Source organism: Macaca fascicularis, chromosome 6 (genome assembly GCF_037993035.2).
Source record: "Macaca fascicularis isolate 582-1 chromosome 6, T2T-MFA8v1.1".
Taxonomy (NCBI): domain Eukaryota; kingdom Metazoa; phylum Chordata; class Mammalia; order Primates; family Cercopithecidae; genus Macaca; species Macaca fascicularis.
In genome coordinates this window covers 101,708,827-101,736,408 of record NC_088380.1, presented here as the reverse complement: position 1 = coordinate 101,736,408, position 27,582 = coordinate 101,708,827, and the positions used below count along the sequence as shown (strand labels likewise).

Sequence of the window (27,582 nt, the reverse complement as noted above, 5' to 3'; positions counted from 1 at the left end):
GTAAGATGGGGAACACTGTGGCCATTGCAGAAAAGCAGATAGGTGGAGCGAGTATGGAGTGCTTTGTGTGTGTGTGTCATACGGTGAATGAAATGGCACTGATTGACGTTATTGATAGTAATAACAGGTTTAATTCAGGAATAAAACTGGTAAAGTAGGCCAGGTGCGGTGACTTACGCCTGTATTCCCAGCACTTTGGGAGGCCAAGGCGGACGGATCATGAGGTCAGGAGTTTGAGACCAGCCTGGCCAATATGGTGAAACCCCATCTTTGCTAAAAATACAAAAATTAGCTGGGTGTGGTGGTAGTCCTGGGTGTGCCTGTAGTCCCAGCTACTTGAGAGGCTGAAGCAGGAGAATCGTTTGAACCCGGGAGGTGGAGGTTACAGTGAGCCGAGATGGTGTCACTGCACTCCAGCCTGGGCTAGAGAGTGAAACTCCATCTCAAAAAAAAAAAAACCTGGTAAAGTATTTTACCCAGCCTAGGTACATGTGGTAGAGCCGAATGAAAGCTTAGAAAAAGATGACTTGAGAACTAGCCCAGCAGAGGAATCAGGTGGGATGTGTTGTTACTGAGTAAGTGAAATTTGCACCTGCTTTCTCCCAGGCCTCGCTGAGTTGTGTACAACAGAGAGCTCAGGTGTTGGGGGCAGTTGACCGGTTGAAGAATGCATTGCTATTATGTGAGGAACATTGGGCTTTGAAAAAGCAGAACTGGATCCACGTTCTTGCCTGGTAACTCTAACTATCATCTAGTTTGTAAAGGGGAATACAGTTCACTGAAAAATTCTTATGACCGTGGGGAAAGGATTGGGGCGTCTGCATTGGTGTGTGTAATATAGGTCATATGAAAGAGCATTTAGGCTGGAGGGAGACTTTTCATCTCTATAACTTTACTTTCACAGGACAATTCCATCATGATTTGAAGATTTTTGAGTCAAAACTACATTGTTCTGCTATGTGTTTTGGGGCAAATTTATACATACAATTTGCTTAAATATTTCAGATGATACAAGAATATATGTGTAGCATAAAAAGCTGAAATTTGCATTTCCCCTTCTCTAGAAGTAACCATTGTGAATAGTTAAGTCTGTATTCCGCTATTTTGTGTATTATAAATACACTGTGAATATATGAGTCTATATAGACATATATGTTACAGAAACACATTTTTAGAGATGGAATATTGCTGTGTTGCCCATGCTAGTCTCAAACTCCTGGGCTCAAGTGATCCTCTCGCCTCAGCCTCCCAAAGTTTTGGAATTACAGGCGTGAGCCACCGCGCCTGTCCTGGATGAGTATATTTACTAATTGCTAAGTTACTCTGTTCATTACGTGTCTATTGAACTCCCCCATGTGCCAAGCATTGTTCTGAATACCTTATATGCACCAATTCACTTAATTTTTAGAGAAGCTCTATTGTTGCGTCCCTTTTACAGTGAGGAAACTGAACCACAGAGAGGCTGGGGACGTTGTCTAACATCACACAGCCAGTGCTGTTGGAATTGAGGTTGGAACCCAGACAGCTGGCTTCAGATCTCTTAGCTGTGATCATAGATGGCACACCCAAACCTTAGGGCCACCTCCCAAGCCTTGCCTGAGCTCTGCCTGAGCTCTGCGAGAGCCGTGTATGTGAGGTTTCTTTCCTCTTTAAGAACACAAGTCTTGGAATTGTCCCAGACCCTGGTAGGAGCTCTTGAGGACCAAAAAACAGGGGTTCTTCAAGCCTGCCCCAAGGCCAGATCTCTGATTTAGCTACTTGGAAGGCAGACGTGGAAGAGAGTAATTTTGCCAGAACAAAAAGTCAAGATTTCTGGGCTGACTCGGCCAGATGCGGTGGCTCATGCCTGTAATCCCAGCACTTTGGGAGGCCGAGGCAGGTGGATCACCTGAGGTCGGGAGTTCGAGAGCAGCCTGGCCAACAAGTTGAAACTCCATCTGTACTAAAAATATAAAAATTAACTGGGCGTGGTGCTGGGCGCCTGTAACTCCAGCTACCAGGGAGGCTGAGGCAGAATTGTTTGAACCCGGGAGGCAGAGGTGGCAGTGAGCTAAGATTGCACCACTGCAGTGCAGATTGGGTGACAGAGTGAGACTCCATCTCAAAAAAAAAAAAAAAAAAAAAAAAGAGGGAAGGGGAATGGCTGGGCTGTCTCATCCTGGGGAAGAGGCCCTACAGCAGCCGTAGGACCTTGGCCACTTGGTTGGAAAAGAAGGAAGGAAAAGCTTCACCCATGGCGGTGACCTGGACTGCAGAAACCACACTAAACAGTCCACGTCCTGGAGCCTGGCCACCCCATTTGCTTCTCTTCTCCTTGGGTAGAGGGTGTGGGGAGCTTTCTACCCTGGAGGCTGAGCAGTGCAGCTTCTAACCAGGGTAGGCGTTTGTCTGTTCCTGGGAATACAGACAGCATTCTCATAAGCAGCCCAAATACTCCTGAACAGCTTTTTGTAGGGTGGGGTGGAGCGGGGCAGAGGGTCATTTTGACTCATAGGTACCTTTTCCACTTTCACGGCTGATAACTGTGTTACAGATTAAAGTTTTGTTTTTGATACTGAAGAGGGCTTAAGAGAGTGAGCTATTATGGCACATCTAAGTCTGCTAAAATAGAACCGCGGGGTAGTGTAGGAAAATCTCTTCTAAATTATGGATCATATATGGTGAACATTAGAAGCCATGTGTACCTAAGTTGACAAATCAAAACATGGCTTGTCTTTGGGTGACCCAGGTAAGTCTGGATGCCACTGCGCCTTGTGTGAACACAGGATGCTGAGGTGTAGGGATCAACAGGCTTTTTCTGGACATCTTGCACTTCTCCCTTGGGGTAAAGTGGGGCAGCAGTAGGAGCACACAGCTGTTGGGTCCCTAATATTTGTCAGCTGTTTTACATGTGGGATTCCATTTAATGCAATCTTAGAGGTAAAATTATTTTATTGAAGATGAAGATAGAAGCTTAGAGAAGTTAAGAAAATTGTTCAAGGTCACGTCATTTGTTTTTTTTTTTTTTTTTTTTTTTTTTGAGACAGAGTTTTGCTCTTCTTGTCTAGGCTGGAGTGCAATGGCGTGATCTTGGCTCACCACAACCTCTGCTTCCCAAGTTCAAGTGATTCTCCTGCCTCAGCCTCCCGAGTAGCTGGGATGACAGGCATGAGCCACCACACCAGGCTGATTTCATATTTTTAGTAGGGACGGGGTTTTTCCATGTTGGTTAGGCTGGTCTTGAACTCCCAACCTTGGGTGATCCGCCCAACTCGGCCTCCCAAAGTGCTGGGATTACAGGTGTGAGCCACCACGCCTGGGCAGGGCCATGTAATTTAAGTGGAAAGATGAAGTACTTGATGAACTCAGAAGTTTGACTTCAAAGCCCTTGATCTTTCCATAACACATGGTTCCTTCCCCGGTTAGTGGGGAGTGACTGAAGAACTCAAGGAAGTTGTGTTTTGTGGAAAGAAGACCTGAGGGGTGTATGGTCTTTCCAGGCTTGGAATTGCCATGCTGGGCTTCTGAATTGTGTAGCTGGGCCATAGAGAGAGAAGCCCCTCATTTAAGACTTATTCTTTGGGGGAAATAAAGGAAGGCCGCCCACATGAGACAGGCAGAGATGACTTTCTCAGAGCTGCTGTGGCAAGGGAGTCGGCACCATCACTTGCGTGTGGCAGAGACTGACATGCAAGTGAGTGGCAGATGAGGAGTGGGGAAGCTTCAGGATGGAAAAGAATGGCTCTCAGTGGAGGCTGTTGTGGGGGCTGGAGGCGGCTGTGCAGAAGTGGGGTGTCCTATGTGATTCGTTAGGGGTGTATTTGGCTTTCTTTGAATTATCCTAAATGGAAATAGGGGCCAAAATTAGGGTGGCTGTCAGTTTTGAGTCAAGTCCTGGCCACGGACAGAATCGTGGTTTAGTTTCTGGGTTGTGGAGAGAGAGCAGTCTGGCTTCCTGTCTCATGTGCTAGCCTGGCTGGCCTCCTAGCTGTTTACTGTAGATAGGGGATTGGTTTCCTGGGTGGGCAGCTACAGGTTGTGGTCTGAGTTCTGTCTTTATACATATGATCAGGCATGTTCTGTTTGTATATTCAGTCCCTCATTTTTCTTGTCAGTAAAAATATCAAATGACAAATTGGATACATTGGGAACTTTTTAGATGTCTGTGTCCCCTGGAGGAAGTTTTCACGTTCACATTTAATCAGAATGAATATAAACAATTGGGCCATTTATCTTGAAGTTGTAAAATAGGAAATCTTCAACAATACTACCTCAGCGCCATTTCCTGTCTGTCCATCGTTAGGGAATGTGTTTTTATCCCCCGCCGGCTCATCGTCCACCAGTTTGTGGTTGATCCACTTCTCTATACGTCTTGTCTTGTGTGCATCTCATTGTTTGCTAGTGTTAGCTTTCCCCTTCGTCAGTGTAGTTTATTTGTGTAGCCTCTGTTGGTAGGAAGTTATTTGTGGAATTTGTGAATGGAAGGGACCTTGGAGGTCTGCTAGGTCAGCCCAGTGATTTTCAAGATAAACAGAAATACAGGGAAATGTTCCAGCTTCTTTGGTGGCAAAACCAGGAATAGAAAGCAGTGTTCTTTGTGCCACAATGTCATTGGAAGACAACTCAAGGTGGGCCTAAAATGCAGAGTAACTAACTTTCATTTATCTCTGCTTCTGACTCTTGTTATCAGACATTTTAAATTGACCTTAATGTGTTCGCAGAAATATGAAAAGTTCTGACTTGTTTACATATAAGGTACTTCTTTGCCTACTCATTTGGTTGTTTTTTTCAACAGGATTGAAAAGACATTGTTATAAACTGAATGTTAATGTCCCCTCCAGATTCTTGTACTGGAACCCTAACTGCCAGTGTGATGGTATTAGGGGATAGGACCTTTGAGAGGTGATTAGGGTTAGATGAGGTCATGAGCGTGGGCCCTGGTCTGACAGGATTAGTGCCCTTAGAAGTAGAGAAACCAGGCCGGGTGTGGTGGCTCACACCTGTAATCCCAGCACTGCCTAGCTAATTTTTAAATTTTTTGTAAGGTCAGAGTCTTGCTGTGTTGTCCAGAGTGGTTTCAAACTCCTGGCCTCAAGCAGTCCTCTCACCTCAGCCTCTCAAAGCACTGGATTACAGGCGTGAGCCACACGCCCAGCCCAGTGATTTTTTGTTGTTAAGATCAAGGACGGGTTCCCTGGCTTGGCATTCAAGGCTCATGATCTGGGCGTGATATGCAAGTTGGGTTGCAGTGTTTCCATTCCCGCCATCAGCCTTGCATTCCAACTTGTTGCCTAAGCGCTGTTCTGAAGCCCAGCCTGAGAGCTGCATTTAGAATTTATACCTTCTCATCTCTTCATCTTCTTTGCCTATGTTCTTATCTCCATCTGGGACATCGTCTTCACCTGTGTTCTTATTTCCGTCTGGGACATCGTCTTTGCCTATGTACTTATCTCCATCTGGGACATCGTCTTCACCTGTGTTCTTATTTCCGTCTGGGACATCGTCTTTGCCTATGTACTTATCTCCATCTGGGACATCGTCTTCACCTGTGTTCTTATTTCCGTCTGGGACATCGTCTTCGCCTATGTTCTTATCTCCATCTGGGACATCATCTCCACACTTCTGCCTCTTTAAATCTTCTCCATCCTTCAAGACTTGAAATACTCACTTCCTTTACATGATCCCCGCTCTGACATCCAAGCTAGAATTAATCTTTCTTCCTTTGAACTCTGATAGTGATTAATGTTTTTCATCCTTTAATTATGCAGCAGTCCTGTGTGTTAGATATTATTATTTCCCCAGTTTTTCATAGTTACTCTGAAAATATTTACTGTAGTCATATATTTTGAGTATGTAATATGAGCGACATTCAAAAGGTCCTGGAGAGTGAAAGGCAGTCCTACTCCCATCACTGCTCTGTGACCACTGTTGCCAGTTTTGTTTGTTTGTTTGCTTGTTTGTTTTTCCAAGATGGAGTCTTGCTCTGTCACCAGGCTGGCGTGATCTCAGCTCACTGCAACCTCCATCTCCTGGGTTCAAGCGATTCTCCTGCCTCAACCTCCTGAGTGGCTGGGACTACAGGCGCGCGCCACTATGCCCAGATTATTTTTGTATTTTTAGTAGAGACGGGGTTTCACCGTGTTGGCCAGGATGGTCTGGATATCTTGGCTTCTTGATCCACCTGCCTCAGCCTCTCAAGGTGCTGGGATTACATGTGTGAGCGACTGCACCCAGCCTATGTATCTTCTTTTTAAAACACAGATGTTGGCATAAGATAAACAGTGTTCTCCATCAGTTCCCCACTGGTAAATATTTAGGTTATTCCCAACCGTTTGGATTAATCAATGCTGAGTTGTACGTAATTCTTCCATATTTGCATCAATATGTTCATAGGATGCATTGCTAGAAATGGAATTGTGGGATTCAGGGTTCTGCACATTTTAAATGTTGATGGGTGTTGCTCGATTCCCTTCTGTTAGGGCCATACTGTTATCTCACTGTCAATGTGTAAGGGCGCCTATTTCTATTTCCTTGCCAACAGTTTGTTCTGACATCACACACACACATAAAAATAGCCCTTTGTTCCAAAAACATGGACATTTTACCTTTCTACTTAAAGTGTGAGCACACTGACTGAAGCTCTGTGTTGCAGTGATATGTGCTGCTAGGATTGTGGCTCTGTTTTGAATTTGCTAGCCAGGCTATGGCTTTCCAGTCAGTTATTTTTTGTTTTCTTCATGTTGTTCCTGCCGTTGGGCTGGGGTAACCTGTGTGAATTTCCTTCTACTGCCCAGCCAGATTTCCTTTCCAGTGGATGGGCTTAGTGTCTCATATGGCAGTCCTGTTTCCTGGTGATCTGGGCTTAGTGTGTCATCCGGCAGCCCTGTTTCCTGGTGATCTGGGCTGAGTGGCTCCATGAGAAGTTGCACCCATCTTCTCCAGTAGTGCGTCTTTTCACAGCAAGCAAAACATTTTCACCACTTTTCTAGCGGTACAGGCACTAGCTCTTTTCTGGGCATCAGGAGACCTGGCTTTGTTCTGGTTCAAGCAACAGCTGGTGAGTTACCAAAGACAAGTCGCATCTGGCCCCTGGTCCTTTGCTTTATAAGTGAATCGCAGTCCGAGTGGGCATCACTGCCCTGGTCTCTATGCGGTGCTGAGTGTTGTGGGGATGATGGCTAAGTGTCAGGATGCATTTCCACTGCTAGGGGATTACAGGCCAGCCAAAGACACAGGAGGAAAGCTAACAGCCCTGGGCAGGTACACACAACGAGAGGAGTTTGAAAGGGTGGTTCCAAGTTCCTTGGTGTGATTGATGTGATCACAATAAACATTTTATCTCTAAGTCTTGGGCCATTGGACCAAGAGAAGAGAGAGCTGGTGTTGAGTTGTAGTGAGAGGTGTGTGGTTCGTGTGCCTGCTGAGCCTGGCTGGGACTCAATTCCATTGAGTCCCATTCCATTTTACCTTCTGTTTCCACCTTTTTCGTGCTCCTGCTTGTTTCTCCAGAAAAAAATGCAATAAATTGCTTTCAAAAACTTTACAAAAGCCATAGATGCTTATTGAAAATAGTTCAAATGATATGGAAGACAGAAAGATAGTGAGTGTTTTTCTGTTGTGTGTTTGGATGAATGTGTCTTTGGGGTAGTCACTATTAACACTGGGTGTATTTCCTTCCAGATCTTTTCCAGTGTACCTACAAATACATATGTACACTTTGTAAAAAACAAAATAGTACCTGATAAACATTGAGTTCCCCTACTCCCACTGCACAGTCTACATGGACATCCTTTCATGGTGATACGATGAGACCTGATCGACTCCTTTTGTTCGCTGGAGGGGCAGGTAATAATAGCTACAGATAACTCACCTTCAGTGGGCATTTACCATGTGACAGGGTCTGTGCTCCGGGCAGGCTACATGAAGTGGGTCTTAAGGCTTTTTACAACAATGCTATGGGTGAACACAGTAATTGTTAACATTTTGCAAATGATAGAATTGCAGTAGAGAGAAGCAAAGCTGCTTGCTCAAACTCATGGCATGATTCCTGAGAGAGAGAGAACACTTTTAAAACAATTGTTGCTATAATCAGGTGATTTATGATCATTTCAAGAAATAGTGCATTCAGCGAATACATTTCAGGGTCTGGTACAGTCTGGGAGCTGGTCCTGAAAATGCACTGGGCTAGAGGTAAGGGAGCGGTCCATTGGCCCTGGACCGCTAGTGCAAGGAGGGAGGTCCCGGGGAGAGGGGGTATGGAGAGGAGGTCTCTGAACAAACCTTGCAACATCCATTTCTGCTGAGTCTGGTCCGAGGTCTGGGTCTTGACATGCACACTTTTCAGAGATACTTGGTTTTGATTTTTATCATGGCTCACCTGAGCAGCCATGGTTTCAAACTGCCTGGAGATGTGGTCTGGAAGGCCAGTGCTATGCCCATCCTTCCCGCTCCTGCAGGAGGGGAGTCATCCTGGACTAGAGGGCTTTGCCTGTAATCAGCTATCTCATAATAAGTGGATTTGATGCTGGTTTCGCTAGGTCAGGAAATTTCCCATTTGGAAGGAAAACTGATACTTGTTTTTGGGTTTTGCTGAGGAGTCACAGGGTTTAGAGCAGGGACTGGAGGTTTGTTGAGACACACGTGAGTGCACTCAAACATCTTCCATGAAACGTGGAAATAAAGACAGTGTTCCAGAGAGGTCCCTGGCTTTGGGATATACATATTTCAGTAACAGAATGGCACTGGATGTCTGCTGAATTTTTTTCATGCTATTTTGGCAAATTTTATTTGGGTGTGTGTCTCCTTTACAGACGGTATGACATCAGTTTTTGCCACCAAGTATTTACAGCCATTGGTCCCTCCTATGTGGGTCACTTTTGTGCCGTGGTTTCTTTGGGTAAATTGTAGGTCTCCTACCCAAAGCACATTGCCCATTTCAAGGTGCTCCTGGTTTCTGAACACCTGTGGCAGTGCCTTCCCTGTAGGTGAATCCAGCGGAGAAAGTACCCCTCCCCAGGAGGTGGGGACTGGTGATTGCCTGAGTGAGGAGGCCGGGGATGAGCCCTGGACTAGAATTTGGGACTGGCTGCTTTTTCCTTCCCCTCCTCTCCCTCCTATTTTGCCACCACCCCCACTTTTTAAAAATTTCTTATTAAAAATTAAGCAATTATTTTGGTTTCCTTTATTCGCTATTCCTTTCTAATCGCATGCAGAGTGAGCCTAGGACAGTGGAAAGGAAAGTTGTACTTAGCTTCAGATGATCCTACCAGTCCCGCATTGAGGGGCTTCCGCCAGGCAGCATCGTCAAGTGGCGTTGAGGTTCTCCTTTCAGTCCTCAGCGTTAACCAGCAGAGGCAGGTGGTACTTATTCCTGGTTAATGTTGAGGAAGTTGAGCTCAAAGTGGCTAAGGGAACTTCCCAAAGTCACATAGGAAGTAGCAGAGTAGAACCAAACACAGATTGTCTCTGAATCAGGCAGGTCGTCCGATTCCAAAATGGGCTCTTAATTTTTGGAGGTCAAAAAGCTGAACAGACACAGATATTTCTTTTTTTTTTTTTTTTTTTTTTTCTTTTTGAGCTAGGGTTTTGCTCTGCTGCCTAGGCTGGTCTAGGCTCAAGCTGTCCTCCTGCCTTAGCGTTCTGAGTGCTGGGCTTACAGGTTTGTGTCACCACACCCAACCGAACAGACATTTCTTGAAAGAAGACATACAAATGGCCAAAAAATATGTGAAAAAAATGTTCAGTATCACTTACAATCAGAGAAATGCAAATCAAAACCGCAGTGAGGTATCATCTCACCGATTAGGATGGGTATTATCAAAAAGACAAAAAATAACAAGTGCTGGCAAGGATATGGAGACAAGGGAGCTCTTACAGGGTGTAGGGGGGTGTAAACTAGAGCAGCTGGCTGGGCGCGGGGTGCACGCGGACATCCCAGCACTTTGGGAGGCCGAGATGGGCAGATCACCTGATGTCAGGAGTTTGAAACCAGCTTGGCCAACATGGTGAAACCCCGTCTCTACTAAAAACACAAAAATTATCTGGGCATGGTGGATCACACCTGTAATCCCAGCACTGTTGGGCGACTGAGGTGGGCGGATCACTTGAGGCCAGGAGTTCAAGACCAGCCTGGCCAACGTGGTGAAACCGCATCTCTACTAAAAAATACAAAAATTTGCCAGGTGCAGTGGCAGGCGCCTGTAATCCCCGCTACTCAGGAGGCCGAGGCATGAGAACCACTGGAACCCGGGAGGCGGATGCTACAGTGAGCGAGCCGAGATTGCACCACTATACTCCAGCTTGGGCAACAGTGAGACTCTGTCTCAAAGAGAAAAATGAAAAAGAGTAAGAGTAAGCTAGGGCACCCACTATGGCAAACAGTATGGAAGTCCCTCAGAAAACTGCAAATGAAATTACAGTGTGATCCAGCAGTCCCACTACAGTGTAGATACCCAAAGAAAAGGAAATCAGTGTTGGAGGGGCATCCACACCTCTGTGTTTCCTGCAGCACTGTTCACCATAGCCAAGGTATGGAATCAGCCTCGGTGTCCAACAGCAGATGATGGATAGAGAAAATGTGGTCTTTATACACAGTGGAGTACTAGTCAGCCATAACACAGGATGAAGTCCTGTTATTCTCAACAATGTGGATGGAACTGGAAGATATTATGTGAAATAAGCCAGGGACAGAAAGTTACACAGCATATATTCTCTTATGTGGAAGGCAAAAGGAGTGGATCTCATGGAAGTTGAAAGTAGACAGAGGATCCTAGAGCGTTGGAAGGGTGGGGGAAGAGGGAGATAGGGAGAAATTTGTTAAAGGATGCAAAATTAGAGCTGGATAGGAGTAAGTTCTAGTGTTTTATAACATAGGACGACTATAGTTAACAAGAATATATAGTTTCAGGCTGGGCACCATGGCTCATGTATGTAATCCTAGCACTTTGGGAGGCTGAGATGGGTGGATCACCTGAAGTCAGGAGTTTGAGAGCAGCCTGGCCAATGTGGTGAAACCCCATCTCTACTAAAAATACAAAAATTAGCCGGGCATAGTGGTGGGTGCCTGTAACCCCAGCTACCAGGGAGGCCGAGGCAGGAGAATAGCTTGAACCTGGGAAGCAGATGTTGCAGTAAGCTGAGATCACACCACTGCACTCCAGCCTGGGCAACAGAGCAAGACTTTGTCTCACAAAAAAAAAAAAAAAAAAAAAAAGAATATATAGTTCCAGATAATTGGAGGAAGGGTATTGAACGTTACCAACACAAAGAAATGATAAATGTTTGAGATGGTGGATATGCTAATTACGCTGATCACATAAATTACATGTAATATAACATCACTATGTGTACTCCATACATATGTAGAGTGCACAATTATGTGTCAATTTAAAAAGAAAAAGCTGAACTTAGATTGCAATGGCTAAGTAGTTAGCTTTTTCATATTTTTGATATAGACCCGGGGCATTTATTTTAAGTAAACTACCCTTGGCTTCAGGAAATGTTTAGTATTTGAATTTTAGCCTTGCATTTTATTATACAGAGAAGTAAAACTGTAGGCTTGCTTTAGATACAGTCACAGGGGTTTGCCGTGATGACTTTTTGTGTAATGAGGGGGAAATATACCTTAATTAATAGGCATACATGCTCATTTTTCTCCCTCGTACACATTTTTAGTTGTTGTCCAGGCATTGTGATACTTATGTAAACAGTATGTGATATCTTAGGTAGGAATCAGAATTTTAAGGTAAGAATACTTAGAGTTATATATTTTTCAAGCTTTCAAAGTGGACATTTTACATGTCTATTATATAACTGTAATTAAATTTTCAGAAAGACAATACCTGTCTCATATGGGTGATGCTCTAGCATGTTTTGTTTGTTTGTTTCTTTCTTTTCTTTTGTTTTGTTTTGTTTTTTTTTTTTTTTGGAGACAGTGTCTCACTTTCTCCCAGACTGGAATGTAGTGGTGCAATCATGGCTCACTACAGCCTCAGCCTCATAGGCTCGAGAGATCCTCCCACCTCAGCCTCTCAAGTAGCTGGGACCACAGGTGTACAACACCATGCCCAGCTAATGTTTAAAATTTTTTGCAGAGACAGGGCCTCCCTCTGTTGCTCAGGCTGGTCTGGAATTCCTGGGTTCAAGTGATTCTCCTGCTTCATTCTCCCAAAGTGTTGTGATTACAGTCATGTGCCACTGCCTGGCCGCATATAAGTGGGATGATGACTTTAGCCTAGGAGTTCCACACCAGCCTGGGAACATGGCTCAAGACCCTGTCTCTACAAGAACTAAAAAAATTAACTGGTCGTGGTGGTACCTGCCTGTGGTCCCAGCTACTCCAGGAGGCTGAGGCAGGAGGATAACTTGAGCCCAGGAGTCAAAGCTGCAGTGAGCTCTGTTCTTGTCATTGCATTCCAGCCTGGGTGACAGAGTGAGACCTTGTCTCTTAAAAAAAGTTAATGGCTACCTGATTATTCATAGGAAAAAAACCTGAACTCTGATCTAAACCTTATACCTCGTACAAAAATTAACTCAAAATGGATCATGGACTAAAATGTACAGTGCAAAATAAAGATGAAAAGAGGAGCTAGAGACTGGGAGAAACTATTTGCAAACCAGATGTCTGATAAAGGACTCATATCTATAATATATAAAGAACTATCAAAATTCAGCAGTGAAACCAAATCATCTACTTTGAAAATGAATAAAAGACCTGAAGAGGCATTTCAGATAACATATAAGCACAGGAAAAGATGTTCAACATCATGAGCCATCAGAAAAATGCACACTAAAGCCACATCACTATACACCTATCAGAATGCCTAAAATAAAAGGTAGTAACAAGACCAATGCTGGTGAGGATGCAAGGAAATGGGATCACTCACACTTGGCTGGTGGGAATGGAAGATGGTACAGCCATTCTGGAAAACAGCTGACAGTTTCTGAAAAAACTAAATGTGCAATTGCCATAGGATGCAGCAGTCACATTCATGGGCAGTTATCCCAGAGAAATGAAGACTTATGTTCACACAAAAGCCTTTATGTATCTGTTCATAGCAGCATTATTTATAAAGGCTAGAAACTGGAAACAGCCTGGAAACTGCTCAGCAGGTGAATGGTTAAACAAACTGGTGCACCCAGGCCCCAGATACCACTCTGCAGTAGTTAATGACATCGTTGTTCATCAGTCTTTCAAACTAGAAACCACTATCATGCTTAATCCCCTTTTTTCCATCCTGGGTCTGAGTGGACTTCATTTTGCATTTCTTTCCAATGCATTTTCCCTCTGTCCTTTCTGGTTGCGCCTCATGCCTCATTTGAACTATTGTAAGAGCCACTGAATTGTTTCTCTGCCTCATCATGGAATCCTTTCTACACTTGATGCCCCGCATTGTCATTGGAACAATCTTTCCAAAACATGAACAAACTAACTTAAAGGAATATCCCACGTAGCCTTCCAAATAAGTATAAGCTTTCTGTTAGAAGTTTTACTTCTTGTCTATAGGGAACCCCAGAACTCTAGAGAGACGGATTTGCTGTCTGCATTTTAAGATCAGGCAGAAATCCCTGGAGGGGCCCATGTGGAATATTGGCACAAATACTGGTTGTAGAATCAGAAGCCCTCATATCCTGGTTCTAACACCAGCTGGATGTTCTTGGGAAAGTTTTGGTTTCATAACCTCAGAAACTCCATTTCTTAAGAAATGGAGATGAGGAAGCTTACTGAAGGGATCACACAAGGCTGCTGGGAGGAGCGGATGAGGGGCTTGGTGAAAATGCTGTGTAATCCATGAAGCCCGTTATATGTGTGAGAAGTGGAGCTGTGTGAATAGCGGTTCTGGAATCACTGTATGAAAACGATGGAAAGCACATTCATATTTCTGCCTGATGATACCACTGGGCACCTGTGTTGTACATGCCTGCAACATGAGTGAGGCCCGGGTCAGTACGGCTCACAGTTTGGTTTTCATGCAGTTAGAAAGGCCCGAGAGGACCCTTCCCCCCTCCAGCTGTAGGAAGGAGGTGGCTGTCTCCTGCCTATATTTGGTGGAATTGTCTGTGGTTCCTTAGGGACAGGAATGCAGGGAGTGGGGGGGGAGAAAGCCGGCCTGACTGCTCGCTAGTCAGCCTTCCCCCACGGAGGAGTGGAGGGGTCATTTCGTGGTAACCTGCCACGTCTTTCTTAACCCATCTGCTCTTAGAAATGACCAGCATGACAAGTAAAAGACCCGTTAGAGACAGATGGGCTGTGTGTCCCCTGCGTTTATGGCTTTGTGGCCTCAGAGCTGTCAGGACTCGATAGCTTTCTGGGGAATGCTGGGTCAGCCAAGGGGCTGAAAATAGTGAGAGGAAGAAAATTCCCCCTCGCTGCTCTGCTCTGGGAGTGGTTACTGAGGAGAGCAGCATGGAGAGCCCAGCCGTGGGGTCCCTCTCAAGCACGCCCTCACCGCAGTGGGAATGCAGGTCTCAACCTCCCTAGGCCTCCGTGATTTTCGTCTGTCACATACTCACCTCCAGCAGGGATGTCTATGGTGATGAGATGAGGGAGCATCATAGCAGATGTGGCACTTAGTAGGCTTGCGATGAGTGGACGCTGGCGTCAGTGGAACAGGAGACTGGGCGCTGCGTGTGGACGCACTCACGTGCTGGTGGCATGGGTGGACAGAGGAGAGAGGGACGCTCTGCCATTCTCCTTTTGGCCTGTCACCCCCGCTGTTTTGAACAGAATCCCTGAGTGTATTCTGTTGCCCCAGTCAACTTGGTAGGCTGATTGCTCAGTTTTCTGCTTCCACATTTGATTTCTTATGAATGGGAAAAGGAATACTTCAGTTACTTTTCTGGTTGATGGCATATATTCCTTGATATCACCTTAATGCTTTTTAATTTCTATGTATTTTGGATTCTGGAGCTTGCCTGACATCTGTGGTTTTATGCCTCACCCTCTCGCGTAACTGTTGGCCACACCAGGACCAGAGAGAAGTGACCAGACCGATTGGTAGCAGGGCTAGGACTGGAATTCCCCAGCCTTTTGGCACCCAGCAGGCTCTGTTTTCTGTATTGCACTGCTCTTCCCTATTTCGACCCCTGTTAGGACAGTGGATGTGAAATGTAGCTGGGCGCTTTTGGGGGTGTGTTAGGAGTGTGGCAGATGCCTCAGACTGGCATTTCCCCCTGATTCTGAATTCTCATGGCTCAGAGTCAGTCTCTAGGCTACGGACCGGGAAGATACAGGAAGTTGTTTTGTGTGGCAAACTTTGCCTGGGCATTTTTTTCACCCGGCAATTTATTTGGTTTGGACTGGAATAAATCTCTGATATTGGTTTCTTTGCCAATATTATTAGGGAGTCGAGCCTGACTTGTTAACTTAGCCCGATTCGTAGTGCTTAGAATCTCAGTGAGTGTGTGTTGAACTGAGCGGAAGTGTGAGAACATCTTGGATAGTGGTTTGCAAACCTAGCTGCATCTGGGGGGCTGTGAAAAAAGCATGCGTGCTTACTCCAGACCAGTTGAAATAGAATCTGCAGGAATGGAGCCTGGGCAGCTATAGTGCTGTTAAAAACCGATATACCATAAAGGTTGAGATCCACTGATCCACAGTGAATTGGAGTCCTGGATCATAGACATGCCTTATGCTTTCACCAGCTTAGAATGGTTCTTGTGCTTTAGAACTGTGAAAAAAAGTGTTATGCAAACAAATGTGGAAATAGCCTAAATGCCACCTCCTGTTACTACCTGCCATGAAGTATATTTACCAGTTATTCACTCTATTCTGATCTCTACCCGTTCCACCTTTTCTTCATGGAACAATGATTTGACAGTTGGTTATGCAGAACCAGAGTAAGTGTAGTTTGATTGGCGGGAAACAATTTTGGGTATGAAGTACTCTTTAGGCATTTATTGAACTCTTGTTTGTACCACTGCTGTGCTGGACAGTTTATAAATATTCCTTCTTTAAACAAGGCCTATGGAGTCAGGCTGCCTGCGTCTTGCTAACTAGCTGTGTCATCTGGGGCAAGTTTTTAAGCTTATATAAACCTGACTTTCAGCTATGAAATGGGATGACAAGGAGTCATTATCATCTCACAGGATTGTGCAAATGTGTGTGTAAAGTGCTTAGTTTGGTGCCTAACACATAGTAACTACTCAGTAAAGTTATTATTACACCATCATCATCATATTTAAATGTAAATATTAAGAGCTAATAAATTTGTAAAGGTAGTATATACCCTTACGCCTTGAACCAAAGACTAGTTTAGTTTTAAGTGGTTGGGTTAATTTATCACTTAAATATTAGCCTCTTGAATACCTTGAATTTCAATTGAACGTAGCCAGAGGATTTCATAATTGGACTGTTGCCTCTGGAAGTTGGAGCTTTGTTTGGTTGGTTGGTTTCACTTCCTACACTAAGCATGTGGCTGTGTGCATCTTTATGGTGACTTCCGGTACTGGGGAATCAAAGCTTCATTCGCTTCTTTGGAGGAGATGATCTTATGCCATATGAAGCACTCAGACTTCGTTAACTATGTACCATCCAGACAAGACCAGGTGCTTCCCATGGCAGCCTGTCCTTTTCTTAGCTCTCTCATCAATCTAGCCTGTTCCTTCTATTCCTCTTTCTATTAGAACTCCTCTTCGAACAAGGAATGTTGTTTTGTCACTGCTAGGTCCCCAGCAATTAGTAATGCCTAGCACATACTAGGTGCCTCCTGAATGTTAATAGGTGATAATCTAGCAGAACACAAGATAAATCCGCAGGTTGAGATTTAAGCTGTGTGGTATGAACGCTGCATTGGCAAACTTATTGAATTAATTTTGTTAATACAAGTTTAACATGTCTTAGTAACTGACTTAGTTCAGTAATCATTTACTGAGTGTCTTCTAGGCCAGACATTTTTGTTAATACAAGTTTAACATGTCTCAGTAACTGACTCAGTTCAGTAATCATTTACTGAGTGTCTTCTAGGCCAGACATTTTTGTTAATACAAGTTTAACATGTCTTAGTAACTGACTTAGTTCAGTAATCATTTACTGAGTGTCTTCTAGGCCAGACATTGGGGACAGAAAGGTAATAATATATGATCCCTGCCTCATGCACAGGAAGTCTAGTGTGATGGACAGACATGTGCCAATGGCTGCCATGGAATATGGTGAGTATTAAGATAAAGGGGCACCCTGTGTGCCCTTGGAGCACAGAGCAGGGCTTGTGTTATGGGAACATGGGCTGCATGTGAAAACACAATTTAAATTAATTTTCTTTTTTCTTTTTTTTTTTTTTTGAGACAGAGTCTTGCTTTGTCATCCAGGCTGGAGTACAGTGGTGTGATCTTGGCTCACTGCAACGTGCTCCCCCCAGGTTCAAGCGATTCTCGTGCTTCAGCCCCCCGAGTAGCTGGGATAACAGGTGTGCACCACCATGCCTGGTTAATTTTTGCATTTTTAGTAGAGATGGAGTTTCACCATGCTAGCCGTGCTGGTCTTGAACTCCTGACATCAGGTGATCCTCCCATCTCGGCCTTCCAAAGTTCTGGGATTATAGGCATGTATGTGTTCATCCTTTTAAATATCTGCGGGTAGCACTTAACTTTAAATGGGTACTAATTAAACTATTGAATGACTTTAGTATGGATTGAATGACTTTGCTCGGTCCTCATTTTTAATTTCCTTCATTAGAGGAAAAAAAAAAATGCAGGTTGAATATCCCTCATCCAAACTGCTTGGAATCAGAAGTGTCTCAGATTTTTTTGCATTTTTGGATTTTTGAATATTTGTATTGCACTTGCTGGTTGAGCATCCTGAATTCAAAAATCCAGAATCTGAGCTGCTCCAATCAACATTTCTTTGAGCGTCACGTCGGCACTCAAAAAGTTGTGGATTTCGGAGTTTCTGGTTAGGGAGACTCATCCTATATGGGTGCTGGATTGTCACAGGATTTCTGGACCAGAGGTTAAGTGACTAGGCTTTGGTTTCCGCTTTGTTCCTAAGCAGGCTGTTTTCTTCCATAATCTCAGCTTTAGATCCCCTGGTTGTCAAAGAAGGGGATGGGCCATTGATGTTTACGGCCTCTGTTAGTTCTGACTTGGAGACACCTGGCTTCAGTTCACCTTCCTTAGGAGTGGACAAAGAATATGGGAATTTTGAAATTGTTAGTCAACATCTACAGGGTCATTGCAGCCTGGTTTTAGGTAAAGGCAATCTTTAGTGAGCCCAGGGAGAAGCACTGGTTTAGCTGTCAGCTGAGAGGGGTAAGCGGTCCTATTAAATTTTCTCTGTGTTAGTGAAAGCATTGTTAAGGGTCACAGCATTAGTGGAGCTCGCTGGAAAGAGGAGGGGAACTCACTGTTACAGGTTATATTGAATGTCTTTTCAGTCACTAAATGCTTTTTATGATATGTTTTTCAGGATTTCAGTGTTGTATGATTTCTCTGTATTAAGCACAGGAAATTAAACATCAGCAAAAAAGAATGCTCTTTCTTTATTTTTTTTTTCTTAGAGATGGAGTTTCGCTCTTGTCCCTCAGGCTGGAGTGCAGTGGCGTGATCTCAGCTCACTGCAACCTCGGCCTCCTGAGTTCAAGCGATTTTCCTGCCTCAGCCTCCCGAGTAGCTGGGATTACAGGTGCCCGCCAGCATGCCCGGCTAATTTTTGTATTTTTAGTACAGACGGGGCTTCGCCATATTGGCCAGGCTGTTCTTGATCTTCTGACCTCAGGTGATCCTCTTGCCTCGGCTTCCCAAATTGCTGGGATTACAGGCATGAGCCACCACGCCTGGCCTTGAATGTTCTTTCTATGGGAATCTACAAAAGCCAGCTTTTGAGCCTAGTAGCAGAAAACCTCTTCTTCATTGTTTAGCTGTGCTGTGAGCTTGGAGGAGGGCTTCAAGCCCAGCTGAAAAAGCTGTAGTATTTTATGTCAGTGGCTGTCTTGGAGAACTTAATGAGCACTGGGCTGGAGTGATACTGTCAGAGTTCCTGAGCTGTTTGAGGCTCTCAAAGCCTAGATACTGGGGTTGCCCAAATACATCAGCTGGACTCACTATTTCTCTCGGGAGTCGGGGGGTGGAAAATGCTGTTGTCTTAACTCTGCTCTTAATTTTACAGTGCTGTTATTAATGGTAAGAATGATTTCATACGTTTGTATTTTGCTTCGTAATTCACAGAGAATTTAAAAATCCATTATCTGATTTTATTCCCTCAGCAGTTCTGTGAAAAAGGCAGAGCAGTTTTCATATCTTCTGTTTTCCCGTGATTCTCTTGTGGCTCACAGAAGCTAAGAGCCTTCACCAAGGTCATAGGGTGAATGAGTTGCAGAGCTGGGAGTAGAGGCTCAGGCTTCTAGTGACCCTGTTTCTTCCTTGATAGCTCGCTCTGGTGGCGCTATGCTCAGGTAACTGCGCATGCTCGGTTTGGTCTTTCGTAAATCCCTGCCCCATTTTGGGGGAGGTTCTTGGGATGCTTCTATTCATTTTGGAGCATTTAAGTATCTTGTCCTCTCTCCCTCCTCCCAGATGCATGGGCATTTCTGCAGGCCCCCAGGCTGGCCCTTGTGAGTGGGAGTGTCTCCTGCCTGCACGTTGCTTGCATGCCCCCTTCTGAAGGTGCTCTTCCCCGCATGGAGCCCCCTCGTGCCTGCCTTCACACTGCAGGCTGTTCGGTAAATGTTACTGACTCAGCATCGTTGTTTTCTAGAAATGAGACGGGGTATGGAGGCCAAGTTCTTTTCTGTTTGAAGGCTGCCATGGTATCATCTTGCCTTCCCCGTGTGTGCTCCTTGAGGGTGTCGCTGTGCTGCCGTCATCTGTGTTCCCTAGGGTGCCTCCCTTGGAGTCCCAGCCGTAGCAGACATGCAGTCAGTGCTCATGGCCTAAATAAGAGGAAGGCCAACGGAGCCATTAAATCTGGAAAATGACAAGTGAGGGAAAGGAATTTTTATTGAAGGCTTGTGAAAAAGAATCTTTTTAGAAAAGTTGACCTGTTTCTTAGCTGGAGCTGAATTTCAGCTCAGAAAAGCAGCTGTGTGCCCAGAGGGCTTTGGGATTTCAGTTTGGACAGATGAATTTAATTTGTTGTTGAATTATCCTTTTGTAGTTTTATTAGACCTTTCTCCCAAATGGAATCGATTTTTCTATAAAAGTCTCACTTCCTTTTTGAGAAGTGTAACACTAATTGTATGGGATGGTCTCCCAAAAGATTACCTGCCAGGAACCAAACACACTGCCTCAGACTCAGGCCCCTGGTTTCTGCCTGTGCAGCTGCAGGGGAGAGACGCACGCTCGAACTGAAATCAAGACGCATGTCTGCATCTTCTCTTTCTTTACTGCTGTTTCGGCTCTGAGCTGGCCTGCCTTCAACATCTAGGAGCTTGGTGGGTGTAGACACATTACGGTATGGAGGAGGGATATGGTGTTGCAACAGCCAGGAGACTCACTGAAGTCTCTGTTCTCTTCCTGCTCACTGCTCTGACTTTGTACAAGTCGCATTTGTAGGGCTGTGCACAGTGGTTTACACCTGTAATCCCAGCACTTTGGGAGGCCGACCTGGGAGGATCTCTTGAGCCCAGAGTTCGGAACCAGTCTGGGCAACATGGTGAAACCCCATCCCTACAAAAAATAAAAATTAAAAAATTAGCCAGGTGTGGTGGCTCATGCCTGTAATCCCAGCTACTGGAGAGGCTGAGGTGCGAGAATCACTTGAGCCCGGGAAGTCGAGGCTGCAGTGAAACATCATTACGCCACTGCACTCCAGTCTGGTCAGAGCAAGACCCTGTCTCAAAAAAAAAAAAAAGAAAAACAAACAAACAGAAACCCATTAGTAATAGTGGCAGTAGTTAACTTTTGAAAGTTTGGAGAAAAGTTCCTAAATAACCTGTGACCATGGACAACTTACTTAGCCTTTCTATGACTCAGTTTCCTCATCTATGAAAAATGAGAGAATATGGTACTGATCTTACCGGATTTCAATGAGAACTAAACGAGATCAAACTCAGAGCCTGGCACCTCGTGAGTGCACACTCAATGTTATTATTTCAACATTTTAGAGGAAAAAGAATGCTAATGGGTCATTATGGCTAAACATAGTCTATCACTGGTGTTACTCATGGTATTGGAAGGAACTTGAATTCCATATAGATAGTGTGATGGAGAAAGTATTTTGGGCATTGGCAGCATTTATTCAAAGAACAAAGGACGTGTCTGTCCTGTGTGGAGAGCTGTTTCCGCTTGTTTCTTTAAATGCTATGGGAAAAGCAGTCGGCCCTGTGCTCTCTGCCGGACAGCTTCAGTCTCCATGTATTGATTTGGCCAATTGTCGCTCGCTGTCATCATGGCAGCAGCAGTTGAAGGGACAGCTTGTCTTGATTTGCATTTTTGTGTGTTCGTGCTATTTATAGACAATTAAGACATGGAAGCCTGTTTATGGCAAGCTGGCAAATTCAGCAAAACATGGAAAAACCTGTTAGCACAGTTTGCACGTGTGCGGGCACAGAGCAGCCAAATAAACACACACGTTTTCCTGTACTTTAAAAATCCTCTGGGGAAAAAAAAAAAAAAAAGACATTAAACCATTGCCCAGATGGCTTACAGAGCTAGAGCTTTCTCCTTGAAGTACATGAGTATGGCTGTCAGATATCTGAAACCCAAAGCCATCTTAAAACATCACCATAATTTTGATGCTACCCCTACCCACCGTTTTTTTCCATTTGTAAGGTAAAAGGATCCAGGAAGGAAAGTATCAGCTTACAAAGGCTTTTGTTACAATTAATCGTTCACGTTCTTTCTTTTGGTATCTTATTCTCTGTTTACATTTTATTTTTATTTTTACTTTTTTTGAGACAGAGTCTTGCTCTGTCACCCAGGCTGGAGTGCAGTGGCACGACCTCGGCTCACTCCAACCTCTGCCTCCCAGGTTCAAGTGATTCTTGTGCCTCATCTTCCTGAGTAACTGGGATTACAGGTGTGTGCCACCACGTCCAGCTAATTTTTATGTTTTTAGTAGAGACAGAGTTTCGCCGTATTGGTCAGGCTGATCTTGAACTCCTGAACTCAGATGATCTGCCTGCCTCAGTCTCCCAAAGAGCTGAGATTACAGGTGTGAGCCACCGTGCCCGGCCGCTGTTTCCATTTTGTAACGCTAGCATCACCCCAGTGTAGGGTGGCTAGGGGTATTCTTCTTTCCTGTTTCCTGGTGTATTTTCCTCTACAGCATTGATCACTCTTTAACATACTTTTTGGTTGTCTGTCTCTACCTACAAAAATATGTATGTTCCTTGTTATATCACCAGTGCCTGGCACGTAGTTAGTCAGTCAATATTTGTTGAATGAATGAATGAATGAATGAATGGGCTAAAAGAACCTTCTTCTTCTTTCTTCTGGCACTTCACACCAAATGCTTTTGGAAAATGCTATGTGAACAGGGATCATAAGCAGGAGAGGTTACACACATTGCTGGGGGATCGCCCATCATCCTCAGATACTTGTCTGGAAGGAGGTGGAGTACTTGAGTAGAAATGATACAAGATAACTTCTTCAGGAAATCAGCCAAGTGTCACAGCTTTTCACATAGGCGTGTGATATTTGCGTATGTGTGTATGAAGAGCTGTCGTGGCCTAGAATCACGGGCCTTTAGATCCCTTGTACAGATAGAAAAGTAAAGGCCGAGGCCCAGGAATGCTGCAGGCCACCGAGGTAGAGTCCCTGTCTGCCCTTCTCAGTGCCCGGTCACTTCTCACTGCACTCCCCTCTTTACTGCTAAAGCCACTTTCCCTGACTCTGAATGTGTAACCACGAGGGAGAAAAATGTACTCCAGGCTCACAGTTTGTGGAGAAAAAGCCCAGCAGCTGAAAATCATGTTGACGAAGTTTGTACCTAGAAAAAGTGGCCATTTCTATAGTGTCTTTAAATTTCCCTGTTTCTCATACATTTTATAAACAAGACAGTAGAAGGAGATTTGGGGACAGCAACTTTAGAACAAGGGGGAAAAAAATCAAACCTAGAACATTCCAGTTTCTGTTTTCTTCTCAGTTTAGGGCTGAGGCACTTTAGCTTCCTGTCTAAGGGACCACTCAAATCTGATTAGAAGCCATTGTGGGCTGGTAATTATCCGTAATTTTAGGAAGACAGATGCAGCACCAACTCTGTTCTCTAATAGCAGGCTTATTAATTTTATATTTGCATGGCAGGAGAAGCAGATGGCAAGGTGGGATAAGCGTCCAGATGCTTGGTCATTGATAGCTTTTTACTTCCACGTATCACATGGGGATTTGGGACCCAGGAGGCCTGCTGAGAACTGATGATTATCTGTCCCTTAACCAGCTAGGTTCTTTTTAATCCTGAGCTCAGAAAGATTGCTCCTACTGCAGCCAGGGAAGACAGGTGGTTGACTGGTTAGAAATCATGGCAGGTTATTTTCTCCAGTTGGCAAGCAGAGCTATCAAAAAGTTGTCTTCTCTATTGTATTTCAAATCTGGGTGTTTAAAAAATTGTGTAAGCAAATTAAGCATTTATTTAATGGTAGTTGTGTGTGTTCTTGATGCGAATGAGAGGTGCATTCCCTTGTAAAATCCCTGGGACACTGTAGGAGGACGTGAGCCTTAGAACCGAAGTTGGTTTTCTAGATAATCATGTAGACATGATGATGCTGAGCACCAGACAAAGATGTTGATTGAAGTGATTTAAAAAAATTTTCTGAGTTCAGAGTTTACACCAATATTTAGAAAATCAGCAAAGGAACTTGGAGGAATGTTCTCAGGCATCCAGTTCAGCCCCCTACCCACATTGTCATAAACTCCGAGTGTGTGTACAGGGAGGCGCATTCCTTTCTGTTCTCATCACAGATCCTTCCCTGGCTCTGCACCTGCCTGTCATGTACGTCCGTGTGAAGAGACCACCAAACAGGCTTTGTGTGAGCAATAAAGCTTTTTAATCACCTGGGTGCAGGCGGGCTGAGTCCTAAAAGAGAGTCAGTGGAGGGAGATAAGGGTGGGGCCATTTTATAGGATTTGGGTAGGTAAAGGAAAATTACAGTCAAAGGGGGGTTGTTCTCTGGTGGGCAGGAGTGGGGGTCACAAGGTGCTCAGTGTGGGAGCTTTTTGAGCCAGGATGAGCCAGGAAAAGGAATTTCACAAGATAATATCATCACTTAAGGCAAGAACCGGCCATTTTCACTTCTTTTGTGGTGGAATGTCATCAGTTAAGGCCGGACAGGGCATTTGCACTTCTTTTGTGATTCTTCAGTTACTTCAGGCCATCTGGGCATATATGTGCAAGTCACAGGGGATGCGATGGCTTGGCTTGGGCTCAGAAGCCTGACATTGCCCTCTTCCCTACCTTCCCTACCTTTTCCCTCCTGTGCGGTTCTCTCACAAAGTGAATGGCCTCAGCCACAGCTTCTCTGCAGCTGCATCAGACTGTGGCAACTGGAGTGGTGGCTGCTGCAGGGCCTGCTGTCCCCACGGAGCCCAGTCTTGCTTGCCACTACAACCTGGTCACCATTTTGCCCTGAAAGTATGTAATTCTACAGAATGTGAGCCCACATGCTGGGGATGGAGGCGTCTTTATCACGGTGTGCTCTGCATATTTTAATCTTGGGTGGAAAGTATGGAAAAGTATGTGATACCTGTGGTTTGATGTCAGAAGGACGTTGTGAACTTGATGTGGACTGAGGATGTTAAGGTGCAACAGGCACCCCGGCTTCATTAAATGAGACTTCCCCGTCTCCCTGCCAGGCACACACAGGTGTATGGCCATGCCTTATGTGTTATCCTTATCTAGAGTGTGCCTTGTTGTCATGCTTAAAATTACATGATGATATTCTGCCTCATAGAGTAGGTCCCAAACCGCATTCAACACAGAAATGTACTCTTGCTATTGTACATAGAAAGTGCTTTCATATACCAAGTGGGAGAGCAGTCCTAAAATCTGGGCTGGAATCGCAGAAGGAAGGCATTGGAAAGCAACAGATTCCCTAATCCGAAGCTGATTTTTGATGAACCTAGAAACAGGACCAAGAGAAGTGAATTTGCCTAAGGCCCTGACAGTGTCTCACGGTAGCATCTGAACCTAGCAGTTTCTTGACCTATTTCTTTAAATGATTAGTCATGCTTCCTCTGATTCCTATATAAACATTCATTTATATAATGTTCATTCTTCATTCATTCTTTTATATTCATTTATATAATGTTCCTCATTCATTCTTTTGTTTCAGTGAATTATTGCAGTGCTACCACGAAACAGTATTTGAGTCAAAATGTGGCAGTGTTGATCCCTTTCCAAGGATTTTAGTTGCACAGTTTTTCAAAGCTGTGCTAGCAGTTTCTTGTTGGTTGCAAGGTGTCCTTTCAGAAGCCAATTGTGTGGTGTATTTATGTTGATTGTTGGAGGTAGTTTGGTTAGAACCTACTTCGAGTGGCTGGCGTGGGCCTGGGGGACAGTGACAGCTGCCTGCTTCATGGGCAGAGATGAAGTAATTGCTTCCTGGGAAGTACCATCCTCCTGGCCACACTCTCCAGCCCATTTCGTTTGTGTTGGTTTCCTTGGCATCTGCACGTTTCTGGCTTCATGTGAGTCTCATTTATTTTAGCGTATGACTTCAGGCTGTGGGGAAGAATGGCCATTTTAGCAAAGAGATGCACACAAAGGAACAACTGGCTAAATGTGAGTGAAGACATTCTTAGGGGGGGTTTCATTTCTTTTATTCTGTGACAGGCAGTCTGGCAAGCCGTCTGGACACGTGGCCTGCGCTGTCACAGTTCCTCCTTGCAGGATTGCAGATGTTTGGAGATTGTAGTGATAACTGTTATTGAGAATGTCATTCTCGCAGGCTCTAGTAAGTCAGGATTTATTCAGTGTTAATTTGTTAAAGACAACTGTATTTCTAGCCAAATCCATGTTAGACGTTTCTCCTGGCATTGTTGCTGGGGGTATTCCCGTGGCTTAGTCTTAGGGAAGCACACGCCTTTGAATACTGCTGAAGCTGTGAGTACCCAAAGCGCACCGGAGTACTTTTGCCATATGAGGTGTTAGTCACTGATACACATCTCAGTCAGACCTGATGGATTCTTGACCCCTTCCTTTTTTAATTTTTTAATTTTTAATTTTTATTTTTGTTTTTTAAGAGCACAACCCCTCAGGTGGCCACCATGAATCTCTGGTGTTTTCAGTTGGCTGCAGCCTATTTGCCATCTCTGGTTCAAACATATTCAAAGCCTGATGATGCTTCCCTCTGTTGTTCTTCTGCTGTGTGACCTCCGCACCCGCAGGGTTCAAGACTGTCAGAGCTGGGAGCCACCTTCACAACTACCAGGGTTTCCAGAACCTCCTTCTTCTAGCCCTGGGGATGGAAGAGATGTCATCAGAGGTGAAGGCTTATTAGGTTTCCATGCCATTGATAACGAATGAGGAGGTTTTCTTTTATATAAGGGGAGCGTCTTATAACGTGCTTTAGTAGGGTAAAGAAGCTTTTGAGGTTTGCTTTCTCTGGAAAGATAATTTGTGATCCTGCCCTTGCTTTCAACAAAAATATAGTTTGCATACCAGTGCATTTTGTATTACTGAGCACTGGCTGACAAATGGTTCTTAACTCGTCATTCACTCAGCCACTGTTTCTTGAATGGCATATGTGTGCCAGCTGTAGTAGGAACTTGCTAGGCTCTAGGACTAACCCTTATGAAACGGGGGTCCTGGGGGAAGCAAATGCATATAAATATAAACGTTTGAGGGGATATCAGAGGGGGTGCCTATAGGTGCAAAACTTCGTTCATTCTTTGCCCCATCTAGGAGGTTTTGTGTCTTAGCAGCATGTTCCATAGCAACACATCCCTCTATCAAAATATTCATCTTATTATTTTGAAATTCTCTGCTTAGGTATGTGTTTTTCCGACTAAGTTTAGAACTGGTTAAGGACAGCCTATGGGGTATGTATTATATATATCTAAACACACACATATATTTATATATATACACATTACCAGTATAAATTTACAATATATTTATATATATACACACATATATATTTCTCCCTTTCTGTATATACACACACACACCACACACATATATGTACACACACACATATATGAAATTCTACTGCCAAGCACAGAAAGTCAAAACTAGGCAAGGATTCTTTTAGTGTTCATGAAAAAATAGATGTGCTTAGTTGAGAGCATCCTTCAGTTGCCAGGGGAAAGACAGGATGGATTCACAAATGGAGATAGTGTTTTGTTTTTGTTTTGGTTTTTGTTTTTTCTTTGTTTAACTCTTGAATTCAAAATAATCCAGACTTATGGAAAAGTTGCAAAAATAGTACAGAGAATTCCCATATACTCTTCCCTCAGATTCCCCAAACATTTCACCCCATTTGTACTTTCTCTTTCTCTCTCTGTGGATATAATTTTTTTTTTTTCTGAAATGTTTGAGAGTGGAAGGTAGAATGCAGGGTAGGGTGAAAGGTGGAAGGAGAGAGGTAGGTTGGGAGGCTTTTTTTTTTTTTTTTTAAACCTTCTGAGATGGAGTTTCGCTCTTGTCACCCAGGCTGGAGTGCAATGGCACGATCTCGGCTCACTGTAACCTCTGCCTTCTGTGTTCAAGTGATTCTCCTGCTTCAGCCTCCCGAA

The 27,582-nt window shown here is 44.3% G+C and overlaps 1 protein-coding gene across 6 annotated transcripts in view; it reads left to right on the top strand.

The window, feature by feature from the left end:
- The window catches only part of LOC135971343 (SH3 domain and tetratricopeptide repeat-containing protein 1-like), a 52,231-nt gene that overhangs the window by 9,073 nt on the left and 15,576 nt on the right, over nucleotides 1–27,582 (top strand). For 2 of the 6 annotated variants that reach the window (XM_073993914.1, XM_073993913.1), the window contains exon 1: nucleotides 17,080–17,127. The exons of 3 other annotated variants lie outside the window; for them this stretch is intronic. In XM_073993914.1, the coding sequence (XP_073850015.1) occupies nucleotides 17,091–17,127 (37 nt within the window). In that variant the 5' untranslated portion in view covers nucleotides 17,080–17,090. Of the gene's footprint in view, nucleotides 1–17,079; nucleotides 17,128–17,263; nucleotides 27,270–27,582 lie in introns of those variants that run through there. One more of the 6 variants, XR_010587511.2, reaches the window with a different exon arrangement.